Consider the following 19,381-nt stretch of genomic DNA (forward strand, 5'->3'; position numbering starts at 1 on the left):
CCTTTATCTTTCACATAATACTTATACTCTTACTACTTCTACCAATATGGGATTTGAATCGACAACTTCATCTCTGTGCTAATGTGGTATGGCAACTCGAACTGATGTACGTATGTACGAAGTTCTATGTTGTAACTGACTGACTGACTTCGAAGATATGGATAACTAATAATGATGGTTCCCCATTTTGATGAGTTTGCTTTAAGCCATTGATGCTAATACCCGAAACACACCTATGATAACAGTGATAAGTCATCTCAGACTACTTTATGCAAAATGTCTTGGTCAGGACACAAGGAAATACAATCGGCTTACAAACTGAATAACAAGGGCATAATTAACTAGTTGTAATTTGTGAATGGTAGAACATACATCAACAGTTAATGAGGTAAACGAAGGTTTACAATTAAGGTAATATATACATATCTGAGCCCAATTATTCTGTGTGTAGACATTGTTTATATATAGACTTCTTCGGAGAACTGCTCACAAAATTCCGCCTAACAAGCGTCAGTAGTAATAGGTAATATATAGTTGAGATTTTGAGAGTATAACCCTTGCTTATCTGCTCACAAGTAGCTTGGAGCTAGATCAATTAACAATAGTCACAGAAAAGAATTTAAATAGCTAATCTCTAATCAGGGGAATCTAGAAGATAACCGTTAATTTCTTGTTAAAGGTTTGTAATGTTGTCAAACACAGTCGGTCACTGACAAAGTAGCATGACTGTGTACTGGCTTAAATCGTCAATTTTTAGATCACATGAGGAGGATAAGGAAGAAGGAAGTGTCATGTTTATCTAGTCCTTTACTGCTAATCCAATTCTAGCGACTAAGCTGTAATTAAATTATTAGTTTAAGTAATTCCACATTGTGTTCGCTTTGTTTTAATGTTAGATATTTGGAGGTAGTTAACAGGAATTCCTGGACATAGGTTTTGTGCGAGATGGAGCTCCTCAACAAGGTCTGTAAATAAGCTTTAGGAAAATGGTTCTTCCTGTGGCATACTGTTTAAATGTTCAAAGGAAAATTAATTTGAGTCAGATTTCAACTACATTAGTTAAATAAATAGTTTGAATAATTGTTGTCAGTGACTTAATATCTTCTAATTTTTAAACGTAATTGTTTTCAGTGTTTTATCTACATTGATTGGACATTGGGTTGTGGGGAATATCGTGTTCATCTGTTTTAGTGCTTGTTGCTTTTCTAATTTTGACGGGACATTTACTTCCTGATGCACTCAATGCTAAACTTGAGTATCTGAATTCGAATCCACCAAGGTGTACAAGTCTACTCAAAACTCTAGGTATACCTTGGTGATAAGTTCCAACCAGAACGAAAATAAAATAAAATGGGTCTCTATGTCACCTGTCTTTAACTGCCGAAGATATCATCGACTTTATCAGTTCTGCGTTTTTAATTAAAAACAATAAAACAAACAACTAACACTATTTAGTAATCAGAATAAGATAATAGTGACAGTTTATGTTCTATGGTCGTTCACATACACAAATTATGTTATTGTTCTTATTTCCTATATCTATCCCCTTCTTTGTTTGAATAGCCGTTTGTCAATTTGGTCAGAGTTACAACTTCATATGAATGCGTAGAAAATTTACTCAACCCTATGGATTTATTAACAAATAAAGAATATTATGATTTTCGACTAGATATACCTACTAATTTACCTGTAAGTAGTATATATAACGTTACACAGCTTTCCTGATTTTTTCCCTTCATTTTGTTGGCGTACATTGAGTTTTTTCGTCTTAAAAGTGACTAGTCATACTACTTCGTATACACAAACCGTTGTTGGTATTAAGAACCGTCGTTAAATTCAGTATGTAGGTCAATCAAGACTGACAGCCACAGTATTATGGGTTAACATTCAAAGTTACGATTCTTAATATAATTTCCTTATATGGCAATACCTCATTCATTTAGTCATGCACAACGTAGAACCTGGGACATGTGTAGATCGGCTCAAGTTGCAGCACTTATCTATCACAGGGAGATGAAATTGTCAGAGAGAATCTCAGAGTAGAAGAGATAGTAAGAGCAATAGAGAAGATTCAGGATTAAAGATGAGATTCAAGAAGAAAACATGAATTGTTGTGATATAAGAAAAGCTTATTGGGGGAATCTAGAGATTTGAGATCAGACAGAAGACAAAGAGTGAATACACCTTCACCATTACAAGGGATTGTGAACTCAGTCTCCGAATGTCTCCTTAACCTTCTTGTCTTAATTTATAAAAATAGAGTTTGATGAAATAGTCGATAACTCCTTCGACTGAAATCATATCTCGATTAGATCATGATCGCCTTTCCTCCGACCCACCCCTACACCAACAACCTGCATGTCTTAGGTGGTGTATGTTATTTTCTGTGTTCAAACCACCTTGGTTGGTACTGAGTACTCTATTCCAAATCTCATAACCTTTCATTTGATGATCCCGGCATATGCAAGAAATGCTTTGGCATTTTTTAAGGTCACATTCCACAATAGCAAATTAAAATAGAAATAACCGTTGTTCAGCATAATTGCCAGACGGAATAGGTAATGGAATTCTACAACCTGTTTCAGTGGTGGTTGTCCATTCTTAACATAATTCTTATTTTCTTTTTATCAACATTAATGAAGAGGGTTTATCAAAATATACATTTCATATAGTTGGTGATAGCGATCAAGTTTATATGTGTTTCCTCGAAGTAGGTGCTGTGATTTTATGCAGTTTAGTAAATTAATGGATGATATATTAGAGGAAAATATGCCTGTTCCCTAATGGCGTTGACTTTTATACTATGGGTTTGAGCTTTTATAGCAAATGGTACTCAGTTCACTGCTTCATAGCCACTGATACTTTGTTTCACGGCATATGTAAGTCACCTAGGTATATTTCACTAATCACATGCCCAGTATATCTATTTCATCAGCTCTATAACGAATGATGATTTATCTATACAGTGCAAAAAAAGAACACAAGTCTATCGCTATAAAAATTGAGACTGGGTTTATGATTTAATGCATATAAAACTGTTTGCCTATTAAGTAAACAGAACTTCTGATTCTCTAAACTCAATAATTCAGGGTTTCACAACAAGGCGTTTTATATTCAGACCACTGGATTAGCGGCCAGTTGTCTACATTTTCACCACCAATTGGTTGGTGTAAGATTTCAACGACCAACCAATGTTATTAATGATGACTGTTTCATTCTTGTTAAGTTCTAGTGTAGCTAAAACATTACCATTAACAGAAATATCTAATTTTCTCCATCTTTAATCACAGTAAGTAATATACCAGATACATATATAAATTTAATAGGAAACCTACGGATAACTTGAAACTTTAAAAACAAAATTGTTCTTAATTTCGGTAGGTGCTGGTAAGGAGGCAGACATCAGAACAGAAGGCACGTCCGTGGCTCTCGAATTCTCAGTGATACTCTAGATAAAATCATTCTGTTCAGAATACCATGAATAAACTAAACTAATCTACACAAAATGTACTATCACTAGTGACTTATTTTGGAATAAGTTCTTGAAGCTCGAGTTAAAATTTACACTCAGTGGGTTTCCAGCATGTCGAGGTTGGAAACACTATCATTAATGACATTAGATAATGTGATGTTATATTAAAAATAGATTAAACTTGAGACTTTGAACTATCGACTATATACTTGATGATTTAATAGTCAGGCTGAAACCTAAAGGTTCCGGATTCGCCGCCGTGGAATGTTGTGTATATGTATACTGTTGAGGAGTGTCATACTAGGTTAAATCAGCTGTCTACTGCACTTCGTTTTTTTTATAATGTTTATATTAGTTAACTTATATTGTTTTATTTCTATACGGTTAGGAATTTTTTGATCGTGTAATATTTGTAAACAATAATATGGCTAAACTGAACTCATTGTTCAATCCTGACCAATGTCAAGTATTTGGTTTAAGGTTAGTGTACATAGCTTGGTCTATTTTTTAGGGTTGCTGTTGTTGCATATCCACTGGCTTTGTACATGTATGTGTGAGTGGGTGAGTGAATGAGAGCGTTTGTTATTATTATCCACCTACAGTAGGACGAAACGGCCGTCCAGTGCTTCTAGGTTTTCCATGGTGGTCTAGCTTCAATTGACTCATGATCTCAACTATAATCCAATATTTATTTAATGAGTTAATAATCAGTCAGTCAGTAACTTATTTATTACAGAGATTGTTACATGTTAAAATTTATCATCCTACTGTTATACTACTTGGAGTTTGGATTGAAGTTATTCGTAGTGTATTGACTGATCCCACTACAGATGAACTCGTTTAAATATACCCTTATTAGTAATGCTATGAGTTATCTCATTATTTTTGATTCAGGACTAAATTTCGGAAGGAATAGGGTGGCGTATACGCGTACTGTGGCGACTGTTTCCATAGTGTTGTCTTTTCATAAGTTCCAAAAAATCTATTCTATATATGGTATTGTTATTATATGGTTCGGAGGTCGAAGATCGTTATCGACTAAGTAATATTTATAAATTGGAGAGCCTTGGACATTAGTTTTATTTTAGAATCGGACGCTACAGGCGATGAACATCCTCTACTTCATTAGTGATTAAATCCAAGGTCTGTGACTTTGTAGAAAACATGTCACATTTAGACCGCTGAGTTCTTACCGTATGATCTAGATTTCCGGCTTCAATCAGTTAGTGATATAGTGCGATGATAATCTAGTATCAACGGTCTTAAATGTTTCCTTTTTGATATGGTCGAATTCCACTAGTTACAACTCTGGATTTTCGGGAATAGTTATCTAGAAAACAGTCTTCACTAAATATGTGATTATTAATGATTTCAGAGGTTTTTCAAAATTATATTGCATTGGGTTTGAGTTCATCCTTTAAAATATTTGTAGGTCACTATCATCCGATCATAGATGCCTTCCAGGCTTCGCTCGAGTGTATTCAGACCAATTAGTGAGCGATGTTGACGTAAAGAGTATTGTACTAGGTAATAGTTGGAAACAGTTGATAAGGTAAATAACCCTCATCAACTGAAGAGGCTAAGACGGATATTACTCATGTTTAACCCCTAGCTATCTTGATGTGCAATGCTTACTAGGGTAGAAGTGGGTTCAAACAAAATTGGGGACAGCCAAATCAAGGATTGACATCAGTTCATAAAGTCACTAACTACTGAACTAATCTGTATTGGTAGTTAGGGTCTGTGCAGTTATCTCAACTAATAGTTTGAGACGGTGATTGCTGGCTCAGAATCGTATTGCTCATAACAAATTTGATTTATTATCGTTAATATTGTGGCTGTTACTACTACTGAGGTATGTTTTATTCCTTTATTTCACTTGACTGATGCCCTGTGAAAACGTGAACGGATGCATACAAGTGTCAACTTCTATTTTGCTAATGATTGACAGATTTCACTACAAAGTGATAACATTGCTCTCTGATTTTAATTATCCCTACGGTTGATATCAGTTCATGACAGACACATTAATTATTGTTTTCGCAGTTGAAATCACGAGTTGATCTAGGCTAGACCACCTTTGAAAGTTTGTCAGCATTTGACGGCTATTTTTTCCTCAACAGTGTGCATCCACGGCCCTGTGTGTGGGACTTGAACCCAGGACGTTCAAACTCGTGTACTGTTGAGGAGTCCCATTCTATGACGAAACTGTCATCTAGTACATCTAGGTTCTCAATGATGGTCTAGCTTGAATCGACTCGTGGTTTAAACTGTGAAAGTACTACATGCTCCACAAATCCTTCAAACTATTATTATTATTGTATTTACTATTGAGAAATGAATGTTGAACATCATGATCATTTTATATCTGTTTACAGATTATTATCGTGTATAATATCTTGTTTGGATTCACTTTTGTGGTTTGAAGCATATCTCAATCTATCCGATTATTTGTTAAACTGCCAAAATATGGAAGAATATCTACCAACAAATGTAAATGTTATGTATGATACATTGACGATTGAACGTAATTATCTACTTATGAAAATATTTTTCATTGGTGGACCAACTGAACGTGAATTACCACCAAGAATACTTTGTCAGGTAATTGGTGAGGTATTTGGTTTTCTGTTGTATCGGTTAAACTTATGTTAAACTAACTACTTATGAATGATGGAGATTATTCTAATACGAGGTGAATCAATTGCAAACTCTATAAAGTCCAAACTGATACACGCAGATGGACAATCCCTCAATATTAATGTTCACAATGAAACAAATCACAGCAGGCCAGTCAGTTAAAACATAGAAAATGTACGTAAGTACATCGGTTAAATTTCCTATATCTCATTAGCACAGGGAGATGAGATTGTCAGGTTGAATCCCAGAACAGTAGAGATAGTAACGGTACTAGTGGTAAAAGGACAGATTAGGGATCGAAGATACAACTCTAAAAAAATATAAATTAGCGAAATAAGAACAAACAGTTATGGATAGTTCAATAGCTCAGTATTTGATGAAAGGCAAACAATAGATGCACTTGCTCGATTGCAAATGATTTTTAGCCGTATCATTCAAAGTCTTCAGTCATCCTCTACAGATATTAACCTAACTGATGCTGTGGTGTATGCTACCTATTTCGACATACATAACTAGTATGTAACACCTATCGGAAATAGAAAACCTGGCAGCAGAAGGCTAAGAAGATCGAGTTAAACGGAACGAATTGTGCACTGGAAGAATCATTCAGAATACGAATGACAAATGATGGAAATTTGCAAATAAAGTATTCAGTGTATAGTTTTCATGTTTTACCAAGAGATTCTGCAATTTTGCGTGAAAACATATATTGATTGTCCCCGTTTGAGTGTACGTTTATTACAATTCGAATCAAATGAATAGTAATGATAAGAAACTTTCAGTTTGTTTCATCTTAATAAGAATTTATGAGGTATGTAGAAAATAAGATCGAACAGTTGAATTCATGAGTCGATCCAAGCTGGATCACTATTGAAAACGTGGAAGCACTGGACGACCGTTTCATCCTAGTATCAACTCGTACATTCAACTGTTAAAAATACTAAAATCTCCACAAACCCCTTTACTGATACTAGACATGTGTTCACTAGCAACTGGCTTCGATAGGCAATTCTAGGAATTCTAGTGAAAAGCTGTGACCAGTGGAGTCGAATCTGTGTCAAGTGTGAGACAGTTGTCCACCCCAGACAATGGATGAAGGGTTGAGCAAGATCATGGATCGATTGGAGTTAGGCATTAACACCATTGATTGACGGCCAATGGTCTATAGGTTTAGCGTTCGCGAGCGAGACCGAATATCCTGAGTTCGAGTCCTGCGTGCTGCATCGTTGATACTGCTGAGGAGTCCCATAGTAGAAACGAATCGGCTGTCCAGTGCTTTCAGGTTTTCAATGATGATCTAGCTTAGCTAGACTCATTAATTCAACTATTCAAAAAATAACTTTCTGATGAACAGTAGGTAATTAAATACATCTGAGTAGTTTAAGGGTATTTACCAGACTGATTACTGGTTTCGAGTCTTAACGCGTACTAAGACAAAAAGTAATTCAGTTAATCAACCCCAGTTGGAATAAAGGATATGTTTTGTTTTCTTCACTACAAAGGTACCATTTTTCTATCATTTTAAAATGAACTATTGGTTATCAAAAGTGTCTTTTATGAATAAAATTAGTATCATTTAGAGTGCGTTTTAGTCAATATCTATTGTCCGATTTTTGTTTGTTTGTTATAAAGATGGATAGTTGTGATAGTTAGAATGAGAGGGATTTTGTAGATGTTATAGCAACTTGATAGTTAAATTTATGAATCAGCGCGAGAATGATAGGTCCTGGGTTCGAATCACGCAAGCAAAATCGTGGATGCTCACCGCTGAGGAGTCCCCCAATAGGATGAAACGGCCATCCAGTGCTTCTAGGTTTTCCATGGTGGTCTGGCTTTAATTGACTCATGGGTTTAACTTAAATTATGGTTGGAATGGTTAAACTATAGTAAAATTATCATTTTGAGATAAACCGGTGGAGTTTTTTAAATTTAATTCCATAGATCTTGTTGTACAAAACAGCGAAAGCATAATCGTATAGATATGAATAAACAATAATGTGAATGATTCTGTTAAAGTTAGACATTAACACCGTTGGATGCCGGCTCAGTGGTCTAAAGGCTAAGCACTCGCGCGCGCAACCAATAGATCCTAAGTTCGGGTCCGGCGAGCAAGATCGTGGATGCTAACCGCTGAGGAGCCCCACAATACGACGAAATGACCATCCAGTGCATCCAGGTTTTCCATGGTTGTATAGCTTTAATTGATAAACCAAATTATGAAAGGGAAAAAGAGACAAAATAGTGACTATGTATAAAACTGAATTACCAAAATGTTGAATAATGTTCCTTAAAACTCTTGTGTATTTAACGACTATCGAATCAATCTAGGTAAAAGGAAGTAAGCAGAGAACATATATAGCTTTGATAAATCAGTTGATCTGTCTTGTTTCGATCATTATGCGTCACTTATGATAGAGATAAATAATTTTGATTTAATCCCTGTTTGTCTCACAAGTCATTTTAAAATGGTTTTTCCTTCCTCAATCAACTAAAAAATCACTGAATGCCAAAAACATACTAGATGAATAATTTGTTGTAATGTATTTCTCTGTATTTGTATATATCAATGTTATCAAACGCTATCGGGTATGGGATCTTTATATTTCAAGACAAACACTAGACCTTCAAATTATTCAGTTAAAACTCTGGGGTCTAACTTTTCATAATCACGTAATTTGTGAATTTAGCATATCTACCCCAACTTCACTAATGATGTTCTAAAAAATTATTCAAGAAATATGCCATTTATTATCAACTTATTAACAATCATTACTGTGGTCAGAATAGCTCAGTCGTGACATCTTAGATACTGAATATGGTTGACTCAGATTCGAATTATACTTAACACAGCAATTCCATTAGAACTTCAAATATACCCTGGCGTCGAATGCTAATTAGTATGAAACCTAGGTGAAATATTGTGTACTGCTGATCACTTCCAAACATCTAAGATTATTTGTTCTTGATCCAAGAAGACATCAATTAACGGAGCTCTAATAATCATTGGGGATCAGCAGTGCGTACTTACAATTAAATTTATATGTGAATTGTCTTGAATTCTGAAAGTCTTAAACTCCATCCTTCTTTGGTTAATGTTTGAACATGAAATTCACATGGGTAGCTATAATATTTCACAACTTAGTGGCTATCTGAACTAAGTGGATAACTTATTGAGAGTCTAAAGTAACAGGTACTGTGTTCAAGTTTCAGCATGAATATCAACACGTTAGTATAAGTATATCCAGCTGATGAGTATCAAGTAAGAACAAACAGAATTCCACTGCTGACCACCATTCACTTTAGAACAAAATGCCAATCTAGTCCTTGATAATTCTCCTAGTGGTTTCAATATGTAGCGAAAATCATCTTCAAACTATATAAATCTCAAATTACAAAGTATCGCTGTAAATTTGTACTTATTCTCAACTAATACGTAACAGTACTGTTTTGTTTTAAAAGGATGGATGTGTGATGAATACCACCTTATTAAAACAGCTTTTTTATAATCATTATGTGTGAAAATTATATTTGAAATAATCTCAGAGATTAAAATCTAAATAATTCCAACGTTTCGTCCACCTAACTTGTCTGGACTACTTCAGGGTAATAATCAAAATCGAAATCATCGAAGATTTATATAACAGTTTTTTTAAATCATATCAAGCCTATTGTGTGATAAACCAATCATATTTGGATGTTGAATTTTTGTAAACTTTTTATTTTATTTTATTTAAACACATCAATATTAGTACAAGGGGACACAAGATATATATGCGCCACATATAATGCCCCCAAATGCCCTAATACGGCCGAGAGTGAGGAGAGTCTGCTCTCCTTCTCCAAATGCTCTCACATGGTCACGCTTATATAGCCTTTGCCAGGGAAGTACTACTCACTACCGTCTCGTCGCATTACTGTTGTTTACGAAATTCAGAGAACGAAAGCGAATGTCCGGAGCTTTAACCGGGTTGGTGGACACGGAAATTCCACTTAAGGGAGTTGGAAAACACTGATTCCAAACCAATGGTGCACATGGGCTCCAGTATCCAGAGGGAACAAATGGCATATGAATCAATTGTTGGTCACCGACTACCATGGGACTGCATATCCTCACGATGCTCCACTGACTTATGGATCAGACCCTTAGTTCTGAGGTTCGGAATGTGTCTTCTTAAGAAAACCACCTGCTTCGGTTTGGGCACCAGGACAGCATCATAGCCCTCCCACAAATACATGAAATGACACTTTCTAATGTTAATACTATTTTTGTAAACAGGATAATACTAGTCAGTTAAATGAGAATCATGTCATCCCATTTACTAAACTCAATGTCCAAAAATGATTGGCTCAACATAGTATAGATTTTATATGATTGTGATGATTTTGATGATTACCCCGAAGAAGCCCAGACAAGTTATCTGGACGAAACATTGGAATTATTTAATTTTCAACCATTGAGATTAGTTCGAATATAATTTTCACATATCATGACTTCTCTATACTCGGCACCCAATGTTTGTCAAGCTATTCATTCTAATCTTGACGAATATTCGTAGAAGCTTTTTATAATACCCATTTATTTATATTTTCTACAGCATACTAATAATATATATCCATTTATAATGATACAAAGTAAACCCGTCTATGATAATTACTATTACTGTACTACACCGGAAAGTAGTACCAGAATTGATAATAAATGTAAACAATATCCATGTATTAATTGGTACAATGAAATGTTTCCTACAGCATCGATTAAATCTCAACTCTTAACTAACTTATTACAAATTGAATTAATCAATCAACCAATCACATCGTTTAAAACAGCAATGGAATGGACTAATCAATGCCAAACAATTTTTAAGAATTATAACGGAATGATGAAACGTGGAGAATTCTATTTGGAAACGAACAATACACGTATGTGTGTTAAAAACTAATTTGATGAAACTTTGAGATGAAATACAAAACTACTGTAATTGATTTATTAGTAGTTTTTGCATATACATTCATTTTGATCATTTCTTAGTATGTCAGATTAAGGGATTCGGTAAAGGTTATATTATTTTGGGTCCTATTCAAAGACATGAAGTATTGGATAACTTTTTCTTCGTTGTTTATTTGATTGGTTAATTATACACGTACATAACCTCATCATTGGTTGAACTTAAAAATTTCAGGTCTTGCGACGAGTGTTTTATATGCGGATCACTAATTTTTTATTCAGTAGTTTATACCTCTAACTTCAGCTAATCTGAGACGACGGACATTCATCGCTGCTGGTGACATTTGTTTCACACGTGACATGATGGAATTTTAATGGTCATGATTTCCCACTAAAACTTCGGAACCTACTTCTCGCAGTCAATCACTGATCAAAACATGATTACTATTATTGAGTTTTGTAAAAAATGATAAATCTGAGGTCACCTATCAATGAATAACTTTATTGAGATAATCATTAAAAACCAAGGAGGACTAGACAGCTGTTTCTTCCATTATTCAATTTATGTAGTAAATCTGTTAATTTAAACAACTTTAAATTGTGCAAACTGTATTTTACAGTATATGTGCATTTGTAAAAACAGATTCCAGATAATAGGTGGATTGTAGCTAACAGTAAACTCTATTATGTTGTATTCGTTCTATTTGGGACTGTGGACGTACCTACATTTCAATGTTGATGTTCGTACTAAGACTTGAACATGGCATCTTTTGCTTTCAATTCAAACTCTTGACTTACTTAGTTACCGAGTCCAAATAAAGAATAGCTTACGCAATGTGTATATTTTTAGCATTATTATTGTAAAACTTCTGAATTATCCAGGTGATGCGCTTAGGATGCACGTCTGCTCACGAATACTGGTCAAATTTCAGTTCAGAATATTCATAAAGGAGTAGTGCCGACCCTTACTACTAATGAGACAAAATGCAGGTGTTGAGGAGTTTGTAGGAATGTTTCATACTATCGGTTATTTTATAGTTTTATTGTTTGTTTTTTAATTGGCATTTTTAGAGAGGTTGTCATACCACAACCTTCTCCGGGTTTGAGATCGACTGTAATTCAAGAGGGAGTCCAGTAGGAGTTATATTCGAGGAGAGGACTATGAAGGCTCTTCAGTGATAAAAAGTGCAGATCCGAACGTGCCCGATTATAATTCGTGGCGAGTTTTAGCTAACCGAGGTCTAATGCTGTTCGCGTGCTCAAGCCAAAGAGGGTAGTTTTTGTGGGGCCACTTCCCCAAGCCTTTGACTCATAGATCTAATCCACAAAACTGTAGGTTTACATCGGGGGATGCGGTCTCATGATGGCCTGTGACCAACAATAAGTTCGTATACCATTTTTTCCCTCAGGAGCCTGGAGCCCATATGTACCATTGAATCTTCCCTACTCACCAACTCATTTCATGCACCGAACATTCTCTCTTCGTTTTCTCAGTCTCAAACAACACCCCTACCACGAGAAGGCAGTGTTTGGGACTTCGTTGGCAATGGATAAATACACATGCCCATATGAGACCATCTCAAGTTGGGGGGCGGATTCTTTCCGCCCTCGGCCGAAGCATTGAATTTGGGGGCTATAAGCCGATCCTCGAGAAAATAAAATACGAAACTAACCCCTAGAAGGGTTTGAGAACGATCACAGCACCCATCTGGAGGCGGAAAATACAGACAATTCCACTGTTCTCAGTGTAGAGGTCTTTGTATAAAATACACTGTAAAGGACAGACATTACTCATCATCTTATCTCAGATAGCCGAGAAGCGAGTACATAAACCTTTACTTGTCAACATATGTATAGTCAGTCGTAAGTATAGCAAAACCTAGCACAAATATGCATCAGTTCAAGTTGCCCAACCCACTAAGCAGAGCTAGGTGAAATTATCAAGATAAGTGGCAGAATGGTAAAACCAGTAATATTATCAACTTTACTAGAAAAGATGAATCATAAGCAATAAACATTGCACATACCTAAACGGCTCAGTACAACATTTATTGACTTCACTGGTCGAAGCTTTGTCTTGGTTTGTTTGGTCCTAATTAAAATTATTATGGTGATATCCAAATTGAAGATGTAAGAACATGGTTCGTATTCAATTATAGAGAGCCTCGTAATTCAACGCTTAAACCATCAGTTGTTCACAATCACTAGTAATAATAACACAGACAGATTTTTATGCCTTAATGAAATCTGTTTTATTCTAAATTGAATACAACACTGCAAGAACTGAATTGAAAGTTGTAACATCAAACTAAATAACTTTAGAAATCGTCACTTTTCTCAATAAAACGGAAGGTAACGTGACTATATTCAAAGAAATCATAATCTTTATAAGCAAAGATGGACATTGACTAGCAGTAAAATCCACGATGCGCATTTCCGCTCATTTGAGACTCGTCTGCTGGATATACCTGCATCTCCGAGTTGATGTTCACTCTGGGACTCGAACCCAGTATCTTTCCCTTCAAACACCATTGCGTTATCGACCTAGCTACTGAGTCCTGATAGCCAGTTGCCTGTGCAATTGGGTGAAGTTTGAATTCACTTGGTATTGTTTGTTTGATGTTTAGGACTGCAACTATTCAGTCTCTTATCGGCATATGCTCACAGTATGCGCATATGCCGATAAGAGACTGACTAGTTGCAGTCCTAAACATCAATGTGAAGATTCAAATAAACAATACCAAGTGAATCATGTACTTTTTTTAATCACAACAGAAAAAAAGATAAAACTAATTGTAAAGCCTACAACTAATCTCTTTTTTTATTTCTTAAATAAACATAGTTATTGGAAATTTTTTGGATCAATGTTTACTAACAATGAATTATATGGATGAATCGAATTCATGTCTTCAATCATTGGTGAAAGGTGAATAGTTTATTAAGTTATTTTGTGAGAATGTCAAATGAAATTCTCATTATTATATTTAATTATGTTTAATTTTCAGAAAGGGGTTTTGTGAAAATTTTAGTAATTTTTATATAGTTGAAATCATGAGTCAATTGAAGCTAGACCACCATGGAAAACCTGGAAACATCGGACGGCCGTTTCGTCCTATTGAGGGACTCCTCAGCAGTGCGCATCTACGATCCCGCTCAATTTTGTGGATTGGTCAAAATTAAACATTAGCACAGTTGGATGCCAACCAGCTCAGCGGTCTAGTGGTTAAGCGTTCGCGCGCGAGACTGATAGGTCCTGGATTTGAATCTCGCGAGATGCGCTCGTGGATGCTCACATAATAGAACGAAACGACCGTCCAGCGCTTCTAGGTTTTCAGTGGTGGTCTAGCTTCAATTGACTCATGATTTCAACTACATAAATATATGTATAATTTAATTATAAAATATTTTAGTTTATTCAACTAATGAAATACAATTTACCTATGGAAGATAATAGACAAACACATTTCATCTAAAGTGATCGATTAATATTGAAGATGCCATAGTTATTCGGTGTTTGGCAACTCTTTAACCAGTAACACCTTCTACTATGAATTGTACCAACCTAGTGAAATCAAAATTCAGAATCGAGGAGGTTCGAAGGTACATTTGATAGGCTATCAATATATTGAGAATCGACTGATCTAGGCTGGCTAGTAATTGTAGGAGATGTTGAGCATGGCGTTATCACTCGTGGTCTGGTATGGTTGTATGACCGAGCGCCTTTCAGCTGGGTGAGTCCATTAAAACTGATGTGGTCAGCATCTCATGTCGACAATTTACAGTAATAAACAACATTTCCCTTATAGTTCGAAACAGTGTGGTTTTATAATCACATAAAATATTGAATCTAAAAACATTAGACTTCTTAATTATCGCTTAATCTTTTGACGGCTAACTTGGAATCCAAGGGCCTGTGTTTACAACCCGAGTTTGTCCGCAACCATTATCATTACCTATAATTATGTCATACTCACATCAAACGTTACTATTTTTACTGTAATGAAGCTTTTGCCATTAAATATTTCTTCCCATCATTAAATGTGAAAGCCATTTGTATCCTGGCAACTATTATTGTGTTTTTATATACTACAAACTTTGTACGATTTCATTTGTCATCGAAAGTTCTAGACATATTTTGAAATTATAATTATCTCTTATAATTCTGTATTGATCTTAGTATATATAATTGTACCTTTTTTCTAATGATCCAATGGCTTCATTATCGTGAAAGGTATGAATAGTGATGCATATTCACCATGATTTAATGAAGTTGTAAAAACTTTTCAATCTCTGATAAGATTAGGGCTATTTCGATTAAAGTATATTCTCTGAACTGAAAGATTTAATTGATATTCTTTAATTTTGCTCATCATCAACCTCATCAGTTCTTAATTAACATAGAAGTAAACAGTTTAGATCAATCTGCAATCAGTAATCTTATTGATGTAGACCCCATTCACTAATTTATACGGAAATGCTAAGAAATCACATGTTCAGAGATCGATGAAAAAAAAACTTCTATAAGAGTACAAAAACAATTAGAACTGACCAAACCTTCGAAACAGCAGCCTACTGTTGGAGAGAATAAACCAGATTCCAGCTGAAAAGGAAATTAGGAAAATATGTTAGACGTGGATAGAACATACATTACGGAAATCATCAAACTGCAACACGGGGCAAGCGCTAACTTGGAATCGTAGAGGGAGACGGAAAAGAGGAAGGCCAAAGAACTCACTGTGACGATAATTGGGAGCAGATATGAGAAGGACGAATAGCAATTGGAAACAAATAGAAAGGACTGCTCATAACAGAATTGGATGGATAATTCTTGTGGGTGGCCTATGCTTCTTTATAAGAGGTAACATGCTTAATTAGGTAAACCTTCATAAACAACCATTCATCAGCAAGGACACTAGGACAGGTTGACTAAAAGCTTATGAACCAACGAAACAACCTAATTTTGTGTAAATTAAGCGTTCATCTTGAAGTTATCTAAAAATTCAATGAAACCTTTACAAGTAAACCACTCAAAGAACAAAATTAAGAACAAATTAAAATATGCATCTTAATTACAAATCTTCACCATTCTTCCAAAACACTATCTAGTGTATAAAGTTAAAAGGGAATATCTTGACTTCTGAAATTATTGAACTAGACTAATGTATGTAGTTTGTATTGAATAACGAGAAGTTTCGTTTGTAGGCTCATATTAAAGGCGTTTTCACTAGCAACAACATTTAGTGCCGATTAGAAATATCTTGCAGAACGATCAATAAAATAGTAACTGCCTCCCTTCCATTAATAATAATCTAATGAGGTGGGATTACAAAAATTTATGCAGTACAATAACAGCTACACATAAATACTATGTGATTAAGTTTTTAAAAAATTCCTTCACAGAGTATGCCTAATCCTCCTTCTTTCTATCCGACTTTCATTTGATAGCTAACACTGAAGAAATAAATGGTTTCACGCTTTCGAAAATGGATGAAATCGCCGTCGATTGGACAATACGGTAATTAAAAGAAAAAAAGTATTTTAGTATCATAGCGTTGACACTTTTTTTTAAAACCTCGATTTTAATTTGTCACAGTTTTTATGGTAAAAAATGCAATACGTCACAAGTTGGTCAATTAAGCACCGACAACGTATTGTTGTGAACAAAACACAGGTTGGGGACAATCGAATGTATTTAAGTACAAAATTACAGACAATCTGACTAAATTCTGATAACCATAAAGTGAAAACTAAAACAACTCATAATGTCGCTGAATTCTCTTTTTCTTATACAGTGAAAAGTTAATTTGCAAAATAACAATTAATTGTCTCAATCTTAACTGTTCGTTCTCCACATATCAGTCCGTCTTTGCTGATTTCTTTTTCTTTTTTGCATTTTCGTACCGATTGCGCTTCATTCCTGTTCGTTCCTTATCGATCTTCTGCCAAAATACATTCTATGTCTGACTATCACCATATACTACTTGTGTGGTTATAAGTAGACCACACCACAGTATGACCTAACTTGAACATGTATTGATTCACGCTGTCACATTGCACATACTTTGAAAACAGCGTATGATTACTCATAGATTAAGACCAGATCAGACGGTATTTTTTAAAATGTCGTATTTATTTTGACATACTTGTCAATCATTGAGTCATAGACAACGTAGAACCAGGCATATATTTGCATCGGTTCTAAATGTCACATATCATGCCAATAAAAAATAGAAATTAATTTATAAAAACAAATCTTAGAGTAGTAGAAGTAGTGACAATAGAAAATATTGAACATAGATGATATAATTCGAAAACAATGAATTCGTAGATTTAGAAAGTTATTGGATAATTTTAAAACTCGAGATCTGATTGATTGATTTTGAGCAATACTACACAACATCATGTCGACCAGTAGTAACAATAATCTTTCGGGTTCAAACTAGGTTGTCTGAGCTAATGTGCATGACTTATTTCAACTATCAGTGACTTGGTGAAATGACACTATGATTTGCTTTTACTGGCCCTAACTTTATTTTAACCCACTTTATATAGGCAAACATCGCATATCAAAGTAGACGGTGGTTGGACATACGTACATACATGTCCCAATCATCTCAGTGCTGATAATGATTCATGCTCAGGATTCAAAGCTGATATTGACAAATGTAACTAAAAATTAATCAGATTTGAGTAGAAACATTCATCCTTTGTCTCCTAAATCTGAAGTTAAGTATCATTCTTTATATTCCATTCTTTGAATAACGTTTGGGTCTTTTGAGGTGTATTCGTTATGTTCAGCGTTCTGCTAACTACAATAAATTCCATTTTCTTTTTCTTGTCATTCGGTTAACATTTCTGTAGTCGTGCTGACCTGTATAGATAATGGCTGACTATGTTGAAACTCTATAATTAAATATTAACAACGTTCTTTATGTAATGGAATGTTTGGTAAGCAAAAAATTCATTAAAAAGTATCCACTAATTGACTGACTAACACCAATCACAAAATCAATAACCATGTCATTAAATAATAATTCAGTCCGCTATGCTTACATCTCTTTGAAGTACCTGAAAAAGAAACTGTACTAGAGGTGGTCATGAAAATCTAGCAGCATCGCCGCACAACTTAAGGAACAACCGGATGCGATCAATCATACTAGACAGTTTCTAGTAAATTGTTCTTACCGTATTGTTTTTGTTTACTTTAGAGGCCTTTCCGCTGACAATGGAATACATCAAGGAACATAGAGTGTTTTATTTCTAAGACCAACTTTTTCTAATCTCTCTCTCTGATATTAAGTTTGCTACTTTTAGTCATATAGTTCTCTAGCTAACCTTTTTGGCATAGTAGAACATAGAAAAGTGAGTGTTACAAACAGTACAGTTGCAGTAGGTCATCACGATCCGTAAACCTGACCATCGGACATAGGTAACAGCCAGTTATGGTTGAAAATATATCATATAAATGACATTTTATTACTTTTCATCATCTACCCACATGTCCCTTTCATCCCATTAGCAAGTGTATATTTTATTCATTCAAATGATGATGGGAATAAGCTAAGTATGAAATTTAATACGCTTCTTTATGGCTTTATATATATACCCTTAGTTACGGTCTACGTATCGGTTCACTGCCTCCTATATTCGATTCAAATGAAGTAACCTATTCAGAACAATATAAATTTTATTCGGAACAATTTCGTAAACTGTTGTGTACAATTCGACTAGCTTTTAATATAGAGAGACAATCAACAAACAATAATCAAAAACTCTCAACAGGTCAGTTGAATACGATTTCTTTGATGCTCATTCTACTACACAATAAAAAGCAAATCATGCTTAGTTAATGATTTCTGATTATTATTAGTATTTCATCAGTTAACAAATGGAATTTTTCATCTTAAATACAAAATGGATAAGAATTGAACAAAGTAGGAATCTAACAATGGAATCCAGGACGCGCGTTTCGTCCTATTTGGGACTCGTCGGCTGGATGTACCTGCATCTCAGAGTTTATGTTCACTCCCATTGCACAAGCAAGTGGCTATAAGGACTCAGTGGCGGAGTGAATAACGCGATGGTGTTTGAAGCGAAAGGTACTGGGTTCGAGTCTCAGAGGGAACATCAACTTAGAGATGCAGGTACATCCAGCTGATGAGTCCCGAATAGGATGAAACGCGCGTCCAGGATTCTACTGCTAGCCATTATCCATTTTTGCTTACCATGCTTGTGAATTTAGGCTATATCGAGGCAATACACACAGTATGCGCATATGCCAATCAGAGGTTGACCAGATGCAGTCCTAAACATCAATGGGGGGA

General features: G+C 35.0%; 1 protein-coding gene across 1 annotated transcript in view; it reads left to right on the forward strand.

Moving 5' to 3' along the window:
- Smp_159260 (hypothetical protein) overlaps positions 1-11,245 on the forward strand; it is a gene marked incomplete at both ends in the record, with an annotated part of 42,105 nt that extends 30,860 nt beyond the window's left edge. The window contains 5 exons of the mRNA XM_018797739.1: positions 1,564-1,689; positions 3,861-3,952; positions 5,851-6,076; positions 10,708-11,032; positions 11,142-11,245. Coding sequence (XP_018652751.1) covers positions 1,564-1,689; positions 3,861-3,952; positions 5,851-6,076; positions 10,708-11,032; positions 11,142-11,245 — 873 coding nt within the window. The remainder of the gene's footprint in view (positions 1-1,563; positions 1,690-3,860; positions 3,953-5,850; positions 6,077-10,707; positions 11,033-11,141) is intronic.
- Positions 11,246-19,381: the final 8,136 nt, after the last annotated feature.

Source organism: Schistosoma mansoni, chromosome 5 (assembly GCF_000237925.1).
Source record: "Schistosoma mansoni strain Puerto Rico chromosome 5, complete genome".
Taxonomy (NCBI): Eukaryota; Metazoa; Platyhelminthes; class Trematoda; order Strigeidida; family Schistosomatidae; genus Schistosoma; species Schistosoma mansoni.